The sequence below is a fragment of the Spermophilus citellus genome (assembly GCF_964194105.1).
Source record: "Spermophilus citellus genome assembly, chromosome: 17".
Taxonomy (NCBI): domain Eukaryota; kingdom Metazoa; phylum Chordata; class Mammalia; order Rodentia; family Sciuridae; genus Spermophilus; species Spermophilus citellus.
In genome coordinates, this window is record NC_138199.1 from 52,825,970 (window position 1) to 52,839,912 (window position 13,943).

General features: G+C 46.0%; 1 protein-coding gene across 1 annotated transcript; it reads left to right on the plus strand.

Moving 5' to 3' along the window:
* Positions 1 to 12,667: 12,667 nt before the first annotated feature.
* LRRC3C (leucine rich repeat containing 3C) lies at positions 12,668 to 13,477 on the plus strand (the record flags this gene model as incomplete). Its single annotated transcript, XM_081271737.1, has 1 exon — positions 12,668 to 13,477. Exon 1 carries the CDS (start codon positions 12,713 to 12,715, stop codon positions 13,475 to 13,477), a length of 765 nt encoding a protein of 254 aa, XP_081127863.1. The 5' UTR covers positions 12,668 to 12,712.
* Between the last annotated feature and the right edge of the window lie 466 nt (positions 13,478 to 13,943).

Sequence of the window (13,943 nt, forward strand, 5' to 3'; positions counted from 1 at the left end):
CCTCCCGGTGCCTCCTGGGAATCGTAGTTTTTCTCCGGCTCCCGTTCCCGTTCCCGCTCCAGCCACTCTAGGGCCGCACCGCCAAACGTTTTGCGGCGACGCTAGAGTGAAATCAGATGGTATTAGTTCGGCGCATAAAGACCCCAGCTTTTGCGCCTGTGCCCTTCAAGCGTGATTTACTCTTGTCTCTTTTTATTTTGCTTTGTTTTTTTTTTTTTTTTACAATACTGGAAATTTAATTCAAGGGCGCTCTACCACTGAGCTACACCCCCAGCCCTTATTATTTTTATTTATTTATTTATTTTGAGACAGAGGCTCCCCAAGTTGCCCAGGCTGGTCTCGAACTTTCGGTCCTCCAGCCTCAGGCTCCCGGGTAACTGGGATTGCAGTAGTACGCCGTCACGTCCTGCTCCCTACCCCAATTTTTCTAACGAGAAAACCCAGAGCTTTAAGTAACTTGCAGTAGAACTCCGTTGGGAAAGACTGACCCACGTGCAGCGGTTTTACCACTACACCTCACTGCTTGTGCTCCGGCCCCAGAAGCCCCCCCCCCCCCCCGAAACTGAGTAGCTCGGCCTTTTGCCCTGCCGTATTTGTTCCCTGGGTTAAGGGTCTGTAGGGCAGAGAGCAGAGCCTGTCCAAACCCTGCCTACTTGACAAGTGACATTTGATCCAGGCTGGCCTGAGCCCTGCTGCATCCTGGGTCACTTCAGGCATCAGAATAAGCCACGTGTCATAGAAAGATTCTTTGATGAATAGTTAGGAGCCTGAGTTACTGTCAGCCTGTGTGGCTTTGGGTGGGAAGCTGTGGTCTGCAATTTTCATGTCTGCATGCTCTCAAGGCAAAGGCTCAGATTTTACAGCCAGGTAGACATGGTGTAGGCATTCCTTTATCGGCAGTGTGATCCTAGGCAATTACTTAATTTGTCTTCACCTCTATTTCCATATTCATGAAACCCTACCTCCAAGGTTGTTGTGTGAATTCAAAAGAATGTATGTTAAACACCTATCATATTGTAGGAAGTTGAACTAAATAAAAGGTTTTTAAGGTCTCCTGGGTCACTCCCACTCTCCATGCAACAAGACGGCCTTGTCTGGGTAATTTCCACTCCCCCACCCAGCTCCTCTCTAAGTCCGCACGGCTCAGCAGGGCTGGAAGAGCAAGATCAGATGATGTCATGGCATGCCAACCTGGCTGGCTAGACATGCACCCTGAACTGAATGTGTGGGGACAAGAAGAGGGCTGGCCCAGGAAAGCTGGGGGGCACTTTCTTCAGATCACCAACACCTTCTCAGGGGGCTACTAGAAAGCAATTGTAACAAAGCTGGAGTGGGACCCCCAGAGGCACCTAAGCGGGCATCAAGCTGCAGAACTGGCAGCTCCTCAAATATTTCCAGGGTCAATGACCCAAGAGTACTCATCCCAGGATCTAAATAATCAGCCCAGATGGTGAAAAACTGTCTTGTGTCCCAGGAAGTGCCTCCCGGTTGGTGGAGGCCCTTTCCTTAATATTCATCCCGCTATAGACAGTTGTCCTCACAGAAACTTGCCTGCCCTTGAGGCAACAACAATATCTCTGTTCTGTCCAAAGTGAGCCTGCTTGACTTTTCTGACTTTTTTCTGGGTTTCTTCCATCCTCCGTCAAGTCCATCCAACTGTGGATCTTTGCTAGTTTCCTCATATCTCTGTGAAGTTCAATGACCATACAGAGTCCCCATCTCCAACAAGGCTCTGACTAATGCAGAGTCAACGGAAAGATCACTGCACATGTCATAGCCTATTAATAACTCCTGTTATCAAGGGGTTTTTTTCACAATGGGAATGAACAGAATTCTGACTCACTCTGGTTTTGTGGTATATTGTGGATCACTTTATGCTTTATTTAGCCAGAGTCCTGTCATCATATTTCTCCTCTAACTCTTTGCCCTTATAATTACTGTGTCTTCACCAAACATCCTGAGCATCATTCAAGAATGAGTGACAGCACTATTATGTGGTGCCAGGGAACACACAAACCCTTGGACAAACAATTGGCACTCTGTGCCAAGAAGCTGAAAAATTTTCATGCCTTGGAAAGAAAAAATTGTTCACACTTCTGGCAGCACATTCTAAGGAAGCCATTGCATGTACAGGAAAAGATGCAATGTGTGAAGATGTCCATTCCAGAAATATTTATAGTAGTGGGAGACTGGAAGCAGCCTAAGTACCCAGGAAAAGGTTATGGTCAGGCTGGGGATGTAGCTAAATGGTAGAGTGCTCGCCTGGAAGTGCAAGCTGTGGGTCTGATCCCCAGCACTGGAAAAAAAAAAAAAAGTCATGGTATGTCCAACTATATGGATATGAAGCCATTTAGTATATGATTGTGAAAACTCTGGCAGTATGAGAAATTGTTTGCTAGGTTATATGAAAAGATAAGGGTCAGGCACTGTGGCAAACATCTGTAATTCTAGCAGCTGGGGAGGCTGAGGAAGGAGGATGGCGAATTCAAAGCCAGCCTCAGCAAAAGCAAGACACTAAGAAACTCAGTGAGACCTGGTCTCTAAATAAAATACAAAATAGGGCTGGGGATGTGGCTCAGTGGTTGAGTGCCCCTGAGTTCAATCCCTGGTACTCCCCCCCCAAAAAAAAAATAATAAGGATACAGAATATCATAAACTTTTCCCAGAGATGTAATTAGCAAAGGGAAACTCTCTTAAATAAGATAGGAAGTTTAAAGGGGGGGGGGCTTATAGATTAAAATAAATTAAACGGTATATAAACCAAAAGCCTTATTTGGATCCTGGTTCAAACAAACAAAAAAAAACTTTAAAAAAAAGATTTTATTTAAATATCAAGGGAATTTGAATGCTGACTAGGTATTTGATGATAAATTATACATTTTAGGACATGATATGGTCCTGCAGAAAGGTGTTTTTAAATTTAAAAATTCACCTTATCTTTTAGAGATATATAGTAAATTATTTGTAGTTGAAATGATACAATAACTGAATTGGCTCCAGAATAATCTGGGAAATAAACAAACAGATCATAAGGTGATAATTATGGAAACTAGGTGATAAGTACATGAGGTTCCTTATATTATTTTCTGTATTTTTTTATTTTTAAAAAGATAAAAAGATAATAAAAAGATTTTCTACACATGCATATACATTGATGATCAAGATAAGCAAAATTAGGACTGGGGTTGTGGCTCAGTAGTAGAGCACTTGCCTAGCACATGTGAGGCACTGAGTTTGATCCTCAGCACCACGTAAAAAATAATTGAGTGAAATAAAGGTATTGTGTCCAACTATAAAATAAATATTTTTTAAATAAATAAATAAATAACATAACATAAAGTTATAAATAAAAGTAAAAACCATAATCTAAAAAATAAAGACAATAATTAAAACTAGAGCTGGTAAGATCCTGGCACCAGGTTCAATTCCCAGCTCCTCTAGTTAATGCTGTGTTACGTTAGGCAACTTACAAAAGCTGTCTGGGCTTCAGTTACTTCCTTTATAAATGGAGATGATGACAATCATAATACATGCCTCATGTTGTAAAGATTAAATGGATCAATTAACATGAAATGCTTAGAACAATTCCTGGTACATAGTTAAATGCTCCATAGGTGTTGCCTTTTAACAATTCATTCCATATTTGAATGATTTGGGAGCCTCTACTAGGCTATGGAAATGCAACAAAATGAAAACAGACCTTGTATTAGGGATTCAGGGCGATCTTTTTCATTCTCTAGTTTCGGACTTTGTGTAATGTGATATTACTTTTAAATGTTTTATGAAATGTGTTTTTAAAACAGAGCCAGCTGCGGTTACAGGCTCTCCCTGCCTTCTGGGAGCTGCTTAGTGTGCAGAGGTAGACACACGTTACCCAGCTTTCCCGGTTCGGGTGGCCAGACAGTCCCCAGTGGGCAGAGATGGCCCTTGCAGGCAGGCAGCAAGATAAACAGGGAGCAAATTCTCTGAAAGAGGGCAGAAGCCAGACGGCAGGGCACCAAGAAGAGGAGTGCCTTGCCCTAAGTCCTGGGGAAGAGAATACCACTCCTCCCCTCCTACCACCTCCTGTCCTCGACCTCCTCTCCACTGCTTCCTACAGGGCAGGTGTTGAGGTCTGCCCAGAGCAAGGAAGGCAAGGGTGTTGGTTCCAATGACAGTTGTGTTGTTTTGTTTGGGGAAGGGGCACCCCAAGCTTATGGAGGATGTGGGGATGGATGCCAAACAGAACAAGGAGAATCAAGTGACCCTCCTGAGGACTACTAAGCAGGGGAGAAGCCAGAAGAGGTGCAGTGGGCACAGGTCGTGTCTCCAGGGGGCACTCCATCATGACTCCCTCACCCAGCCCTGTGGTTGGCCATTTGGGGCTGCAGAGGAAAAGGGCTGAGCCAACACTTGGGAACCAGCACCTCCCCTCTCTGGGAACAAAGTGTGGGGAGGTAACTGCAGGAACCCTTCAATCTGCATATTCCCTGATATGGAGAATTGAATAAAATAGTTCTTAAAACTGGAACTATGCCTGGCTTGGTAGAGCAAGCCTGTAATCCCAGCTGCTAGGGAGGCTGCAGCAGGAGGATGGCAAGTTTGAGGACAGCCTTGGCAACTTACTGAGACCATGTCTCAAAATAAAAAGGGCTGGGGATGTAGTTCAGTGGTAGAGCACTTGACTAGGATGTGTAAGGTCCCGGGTATTACAATCCCAATATTGCAATAAAAAAAAAAAAAGAAAATGGAAACTATTACAGAGCAAAAGTACAGTGGAATGCTGGGTGCGGTGGCTCACACTTGTTAAAAAAAAAAAAAAAGTACAATGGATATAAAGTCAATAGATTTAAGACAAGACCCTCTAGCACTCTTCCAATTGAGTTTCTACTGCTAGCAGGTCTCACCCATCTGGAAATGCAGACCACCTTCTTCCCCTGATGGAAGCCAGCTCTTACAGACATAATTATAACAAACATTATTCAGTGTTTGCTGTGTTCCAGGCACAGGATAAAGAGCTTTATATGTACAAACTCTGTTACAGCCAGCTTCCCATGCTAGCTGCTCCTTCTGGGTCTTCCTCACATTTGCGTTTCCTGCACTGAGCAGATCTTAGCAAATGTTAGCTGAAGTGCATTTTCTGAATATACACCCCAGATTGCAACCACTCGGAGCTACTTACCTTGCTCTCTCTCTCTCTCTCTGTTGCCTCAACCTGTAATGTTTTCCTCTTGGTCTTTCCATCTAGTAACCCCCTATTCATTCCTCAAAGCCTAGCTCAGCTGTTACCCTCTCCAAGGTCCAGGCAGAGCCCACTGTTCCATCCTCTGGGCTCCTGGGACACTTGCAAACCTCAGCTAGACCTCACCGCTAGGTGAGGCTAGTGGCTGTATTTGTATACATACTAGTCCATTCCTATTGTATGGGGGATATTTAATTATCTCTGCATCCCAATGCCTAAGAGACCCTGGTGTTCAGATGTGTGTTGAGCAAATGAGAAAGTACATTGAAGGGTGGGAGCTTGAGATGTCTATACTTTGTCCTTTTCTACAAGGAATAAGAATAGCAAAGACCTTTCTGCCCATCCCCCTTAAACTGCCCAGTAGTCTGGCATTAGATGGGTCATGAGAGGGAAAGTAACTACCCACCTTCTTTCCTTTCAATTACCCCTTCCATGCAGAAGGTCTCCAACATCAGTGGGACAGAAGACTGAGAGGATTACTTTCCTGGCCCTGAACTCGGGAGCCAGAGCCCTGCCCTGCCTCAGCCTCTCCTCTCCCTACCACGGTGAACACACTAAGCATCAGGCTAGAAGGGATCTCAGAGTCTGTGAGGTCCAGAGAACTGAAGCCCAAGGGGACTGAAGAAGGATGTGCCCAGTAACATAAATGTCAGGCGGTCTTGGCCTGCCCAAGGGTGTTCCCATATACTCCACAGGCCATAGCAAGGCATAGAATGCCACACTTATGGTTCCTCCCCTGCCATGGCTTCCACTTGGGCCCTTATCATCTCCCACCTGGACTGTTACTATCTCTGGTCTTCCTTCCACCAACATGTCCTGCACACAACCAGCAAAGTGATCCAAATATCAAATCTAATTCAAAACCTCTTCCATCCATTAGCGCTGCAAATGTCTCAATTCTTATTTGGTATACAAGCCCACAAATATCTGGTCCATTTCCACTTCTTTAGCCTTTGCCACCAGCTGCTCCACCCGCTCTACAGTCTGGAAATTAAGCTGTTTCTGCTTCCCCACTCAGCCTCCTTTTAATTTTTTTTTGAGAATTTTTTTTTAATATTTATTTTTTAGTTCTCAGCAGACACAACATCTTTGTTTGTATGTGGTGCTGAGGATCGAACCCAGGCTGCATGCATGCCAAACGAGCGCGCTACCGCTTGAGCCACATCCCCAGCCCACCACTCAGCCTCCTTTAACCCAGCCTTGAAGACCAGCTCAAAGGTCACTCCTTAGTGAAGCTTTGCATGATACCCTAGGAAAACTAGTGTACCAGTGAGAAAAACCCAAAAGAAGCAATGATTCTTCCCCTAGGTGAAATCTAATGAATTACCTGAAGAACTGCTTAAAACCCCCATCATCAGACACATGCCAGACCTCAGATGCATCCTTGTGGTGGACCCTGGCATCCAGGGTGTGAATTTTTTATACCTTTATTTTATTTATTTATTTATTATGTGGTACTGAGGATCAAACCCAGCACCTCACACATGCTAGGCAAGTGCTCCACTGCTGAGCCCCAGCCCCAGCCCCCAGGCATCATTTTCAAAGACTTCTAATGTGCAGCCAAATTGAAGTAGAAACTTACCTTTCTCACATAATGAATTGAAAGGTAGGTTGTAGCTGGTGTTATTTGAGTGATGTCCTGGCCATCATTTCAGTGATGATCTTGATTCTTCCTTCCTGCTTTATTGCCTTGTGATCATGAGATTACTAGAATTGACCCTCTTTGTTAAAGTAGGGAGAAGAGCAGGGTCTAGTCCTATCCTCTCTTGTTAGCAAGTCAAAGACTGTCCTAGAGATCCTTTCAGCCAAACTCCTATTTAGATGTCATTGACCAGAATTGGGTCACCTCCAGTTGTCAAAGGAAGTTAGAAAAGTGGGCTGTAACAGGATCCCTGATACCCGAAGGACCAATCAGTTTTAATCATCAGGGATTGAGTACATAGCTCCTCCCAAATCATGTGTGTTACCACAGAAGAAGGTAAAGAATGGGATACCATGTGGGCATCCAGCAGGTTCTGCCGCATTACTTCTCTCTGTGTGCTTCAAAGCTCCTTGTATGCACAGCAGTTCTGGCCATGTGTCAATGCATGGAGACATGCATTGGCATGTCTACATCTCTTCTAGACCAACAGTTCTCAACTTAGAAATACTTGCGAAGACTAGTGCTCAGACCATCCACGGAGATTGTAAATTTTTAAATATTTTTTTTAGTTGTAGTTGGATACAATACCTTTATTTTATTTATTTTTATTTGGTGCTGAGAATCAAACCCAGCGCCTCGCCTCACACGTGCTAGGCGAGTTCTCTACACTGAGCCACAACCCCAGATCCCCCACATTGTAATCTTAATTACAGATGAATCCCAGATGAATCCTCTGCATAACTGATTCTAAGATGCAGGATGAGTTTCAAGAACCTCTGCTACAGACCAGCACCTTGAGAACACGTCTGTATCTTCTTCAACTAGCACAGTACTTGGAACACAGGGCTCTCAAGAACTCCTCACTGAATGAGTGAACAAAAGAATGAATGTCAGAAAAATTTCTGCCAAGCCCCAGCCTTCAGTGTGTACCATGATAACTATGGGTCCTGCCTCCCTTCAGATCTCCCCTTTTTTTTTTTTTTTTTTTTTGAGCCCTGCACTCAGCCTCCTTTAATGAACCATAACCACAGCCCCAGGTAGCCCCTTCCATGTGCATAGATTGCCTGCCTCTCCCCCAGCTGCTGTTCTGGGTAGCCCAGTCCCACTCTTGCTTGGCAGCTGTCTTAGTCTGAGAAGGAGATAACTCTCCATCAATGACCAGGGTCTACTGTTATGCCTTAGCTAACCCCTCTGCTCAGTATGAGAAAGCAGCAGGAAGGGAAGGGTTTCACAGCTTCCTATTCCACATTTAGCTACAATCCCAAAATGGACACCCAAGTATTCAGTGGAAGTGTGCCCAGCTTAACTAACAAGAAACCTTACAGAGAAAATGTTTGCTTCTCCTGCCCAAATGTAGAAAATGTATTTGTATCTGATTCCTTAGATGAATATGAGCCTGAGAGATGCTGAGAGATGCCTCCATTGATTCCATAACAATGAGTCAGGGATAAGTAGATCCCCAGAGGTGACATAATGTGGTATTCTACCATCTGATTCTGACCCCATCATGCTTCTGAAACTGTTCATTCCAAGTTAACCCACAGGGTCGGTCTCTCTCTCTCTCTCTCTCTCTCTCTCTCTCTCTCTTCTCTCTCTTCTCTCTCTCTTCTCCCCCCCCCTCTCTCTTCTCTCTCTCTCTCTCTCCTTCCTGGTTTCCATGTCTTGTGTTGCTTTCCTCCACTACACCATTCACCCATAATGTTCTGCCTCACCCTGAGCCCAGAGAAGACCAGGTCAAAGATGAAGAGAGCTCAGACCAGCATGGAAGAAGCACTAAAGCAGAGAAGTTTCCAATTCTTGGACTACTGATCCATATTTAGAAGCTTTCCTCTGTCATACCTTTCTGCCATGATGTTCTGCCTCACCTGAGAGCCAGAGCAATGGAGTGGATCGATAATGGACTGAACCTCTGAAACCATGTTGTGTCCAAAGAAGAGGGGATACTCCTGACAATGGAACAAGACCAAGTTCATGCAGGAGATTCCCCAATGAAAGAGAATCCTAATCTGAAATAGGTGGAATGGTAGGTCCTACCCACAAACAGCCACATAACTCGGGAGAAGCTGGACACTCCTCATGCCTTGATAAGTAGAAATCATTAAAAAATAACTGTTTCTTTATGGGTCTGCCATTCCACTTGGAGAAATGAACCAGGCAGAGTCAAGCGGATTGCTGAATGCCTAATAATGCCCTGATAAAATGTACAAAATAAAGTACTACTCTGGAATGCAAGTCATTCCACACACAAAACAGCTATTACTTTTCAGGTAGTTCTTGACCTTTCAGGCTTTCTACTGAGAACTCATCAGAATAAAACTAAATTATTAGTTTTATTATGTTAACTTCTAATGACATTTCAAATGGTTTGGGGACTGCTGAAGAGAAATGGAAAAGTCTCTTAATCTGAAAATACCTGAATTACAGCTTCTTTTTTTAAAAAACCTTTACATTCTCATATGAGTAAAAAACACAATAATATATGTCATTCATTTTATATTATTTGATATATTTGGGGGGCAAGGTACCAGGGATTGAACCCAGAGGTACTTAACCACTGAGCCACATCCCCATCCCTTTTGGGGTTTTTGGTTTTGTTTTTGTTTTGAGATAGGGTCTCAATAAGTTGCTAAGGCTGGCTTTGAACTTGTCATTCTCTGGCTTCAGCCTCCTGCTGGGATTTAGGCATGCACCATCAAACCCAGCCTTTGATATATATATTTTTTTTAATTGTGTGATTTAAAATGTAAAACATTTACATTAGCAATATAATTCATGTGAAACAGTATTCAAAATATTAGCATATTAATATACTATCTGTTAGAAAGATGAAGCACAAAAGTGAGGCTTATAAAAAGTTTTTAACAACATGGAAATGCTAAAAGTATAGTGTTAAAAATTTTAAATGGCAAAACAAACTGGTGTTTATGCAATTTGATCTCAATATGTAAAACAGGTGTATGGTAAAATTAAAAAACACATACAGAAAAACAAAAGTTAACCCACAGGGCTAACTTCATTCATGAGCAGGCAACCTGCGAAGTGGCAGGAGGCCCTGTCCTGTGCTCAGAAGGCGCCACACTCTGCTGACACTTTCTTGAAATACTTAAGTTTTTGAACAAAGGGCCCCATATTTTCATTTTGCACAGTGTATGATCCTGGTCACCCATAATCTCTTAACAAAATCCAACCAAGTTTTCCTCTTCAAAGGTCTGCACAGCGTCTGATTTCATCTTCCTTTGAGCAGTATCCCCCTTTTTAGTCTTTGTGACACCCCACACTACGGTTCTCTTCCACCTTTCAGACCTAGTGGGAGAGTCAAGGTTCCTGCAGGTATCATCAGGGACCAAAAGACAAAGACACAGGGTATTAGCAAGTGCAGCATAGAGGTAAGAGAGGTGCCAGTGGAATGGGAAGTGGTTGGAAAATGAATCAGGAATCTTAACTATGGTCAAGTTATAAGGCCACTGACTTACTGTGAGACTCTGGTCACATTCTGGGTCTCACTTTACCTATCTGTAACCTAAGAGGGTTCAACCATATGGTCCCTTCCTTTGAGCTCCATGAGGCTCCAAATCCAGCAGCAAACTGGGGATGGAGAGGGTAGAATGGTACCACACAAAGTGAGGCTGTGGAGTGGCCAAGAGAGTCGATGTAGTTGAACTTGAAGGTCATGGGAATTACAGAAGGAAAAATCACCATGAGCTAAGGGATTTGATGGGTCATTCACATACATATTCATCTCCATGACCCCCTGTCACTCCTGCCCCTGCAGAACACAAGAGATGAGGTGGAGAGGGAAAACTTGTCCTGGGTGCTAAAATCATGAAGGCAGACCATAGTGTGTTCTGGAAAACAGTGATTGTAACAATTAGCATCTGCACAGTGCTTCACAGAGCTCCCTCATGTCCAATTCACCTGGTGGATCCTCTCACCCTGCAGCAGTATCCTCATTTGCAAATGCAGACATGAGGACTTGGAGATACTGTGCCCAGTGTGTCTTCTGGCTTTGAACCCTTCCTTCCCAAAGTGCCAACCTGGGAGGCCAGGGCCCCAGCACATGGAGAAAACTTGATTCTGTTACAATCCAGAACATAAAGTTAGCTGGAAACCTCCTGGGCCATTTGATCAGACTTCAGGCAGCTTTAAGAACCCCTTCCAGCCGCGGTGGCACACACCTGTAATCCCAGCAGCTCAGCAGGTGCAGGTAGGAGAATGTCAAGTTCAAAGCCAGCCTCAGCAAGAGCGAGGCGCTAAACAACTCAGTGAGAGCCTGTCTCTAAATAAAATACAAAATAGAGCTGAGGATGTGGTTCAGTGGTTTAGTACCCCTGAGTTCAATCCCGGGTACCAAATAATAATAATAATAATAATCCTTTCCAGCTGACATTGTGGTTTTTGCCTGTAATCTCAGATACTCTGGAGGCTGAAGCAGGAGCATTTCAAGTTGGAGGCCAGGCTGGACAACTTAGGGAAGCCCTGGATTCAATCCCCAGTACCGCCCCCCCAAAAAAAAAATTCCTTCCAACTCCTAGAGGGACCAGACCATCAACCCACCCCAAGAACAAAAGAAAAATTAATCACAGCGCCCCCTGGTAGGCAAAAGGGTTAACAATGTGAAAAGCCAGTTTAGGTCCTCTGAAGAGGTATAGGGAGGTTTGCTTATCATGAAAGACTGTGGAAGAATGTCCATAAGTTGTGGAGAGTAGAGAAGAGCAGTGGCAGGAATGGAGTTGGAGGATACATGTTGCTGGAGGCAATGGATGTAAGATGGGGCCCTCCCACTTCTGACCTCCGAGACTGCCAAGCAAGCAGTCCTTCTGTCTGGCCAGGCTCAAGTCAAGGTTCTGGGAGGTAACCTTAGCACTGCCTGGGAGAGAATTAATGGGAGATGGCAATGATAAGGACTTGGGAGGGGATACCCAAGGCAGGGAGTGGACTTGGGACCTGGTCTCCCACAGCTGAGTTCATCAAGGTCCAGGATCTGCTCTCCCTTGGCATCACCTGGCCAGGTCATGGCTCAGGTATCCGACACCTGTGGCCCAGAGTCACATGCAAGGAAACCCAATACACTTGGGCCCCAGGCCCCAGCTTCCAGCTGCTATGAGCAAACAGGTCTTCTGAAGGAGGGAGCGGGTCTCCAAGCCCAGCAGCAGGGAGGCTACTTCCTGGAAGAGGACAGCACAGGGAAGGACTCTGCCACCAACAGGGGTGAGAGGCAGGGAGGAGGAGGGAGAGGCGGAGGGAGGATAAACAGAGCTGAGGCCAGTAGAGGGGTGGATGCTTCTGGAAAAGGGTTTGATGGGCATAGAAGGTAAGGCCAGAGTAGTCATCGAGCTTAGCTTACCTAGTCAAATCAAGTCTAGCTGCATGCTCTGAAGTCCTATCATTAACCTATCCTCCTTGCCTCCTTCACATGAATGCCAACCAGATGTTCTGACACCTGCCGGGCTCACCTAGCTGTCGCCTAGGTAGGTAGGAGAAAAGTCGTTATTCCAACAAGGAAATCAATACCCAGGCAGAAGAAGAAACTTAGAAACCCCCAGACTCATACCAACAGGGCCTTGGACCAAAAGACTTCATAGATTAACCCTTCCAGGATCAACAAATCCTAAGTCTCTATCCAAATAGCCCTATTGAGATGTCCTAGATCAAGAAAGAACCCAAGAAGAAAGTAAGAAAGTCACCCAGGCTGAGAGAGCTTCCAAATGGCCCCAATCCAAAGACACTCCACAGAGGGACATCAGGAAGAAAGAGCTGGCAGTGGGAATGGAATTTTCTTTGCTCTTCCTTCATGTGATCTTTTCTTCCCCAGATCCTACTCCACTCCAGGACTATGCCAATCTGTGGCCATGCTCCCACCAGCTGTTCGCCTCCTGCCCCTCCTACTGGTGATAGGCACAGGGGGTCCTGTGCCCAGACCCCGGTCACCTCCCCAGGGCTGCTACATGGCAGAGGAAGCTGGTGAGAGGACATTCCGCTGCAGCCAGGCAGGCTTGAGTGCTGTGCCCACGGGCATCCCCAATGACACCCGCAAGCTCTTCCTGGATGCCAACCAGCTGGCATCACTGCCAGCTGGTGCCTTCCAGCACCTGTCCATCCTGGAAGAGCTGGATCTGTCCCATAATGCCCTTGCCCACCTCTCAGGGGCTGCTTTCCAGGGTCTGGCAGGCACTCTACGCCACCTCGACCTCTCTGCCAACCAGTTGGTCTCGGTGCCTGTGGAGGCCTTTGTGGGGCTGCAGATCCAAGTGAACCTGTCTGCCAACCCATGGCGCTGTGACTGTGCCCTCCAGGAAGTGCTCAGGCAGGTGAGGCTGGCCCCAGGCACTGGGACAGGCATCGTGTGCGGCCCAGGAGCCCGACCAGACCTTGTAGGGCAGGAGTTCCTGCTGCTGGCTGGGGAAGAAGAGCTGTGTGGGACAGGGCGGGGAGGGGCTCGGAGGAGCACTGACGTGGCCCTGCTGGTCACCATGGGGGGCTGGCTGACACTGGTGGTGGCTTATCTGGTCCACTATGTGTGGCAGAACCAGGATGAGACCCGGCGCCCTCTCAAAAGAGTCCCTGTGCTGCAAGTACGCTCTGAGGACTCCTCCACCCTCAGCACGGTGGTCTGATAAGCAGAAGCAGTCCTATGCTCTCCCTCTTCCTTTCTGCTCCACCCTCTTTCCTGTCTCCCCTAAATACCTGATATCTCCCCCACACCCCGTCTCTCTCTCTTTCCCCGTACCAACACCATACTTGGTACCTGGATTTTTACATGCCTCCTCTGTGCCTGGATTGTGCTAGACTCCTAGAACGCAAAGCTCCCAGGTCTGTGGTTGGGATTGGGGCTGACAGAACAGAGCATGACCCCAGGTGGTCTATGCTAACTCAAGGATAGGTGCAGACAGCCACCATGAAAGTGGGAGCCTGGGCCTGGCTCTGGGTCACCTCAGAGGTGTCACTATAGATACGTGTGAACTGATACTTAGGGAATGAGGAGGAGTTGGGGCAAAAAAGAGGGAGGGGCCTTGGTGCAAGTTCATGTATAAAGGCAAGGAAGATGCGAAACAACTGGAGTATCCAGGCAGCAGCAACCCC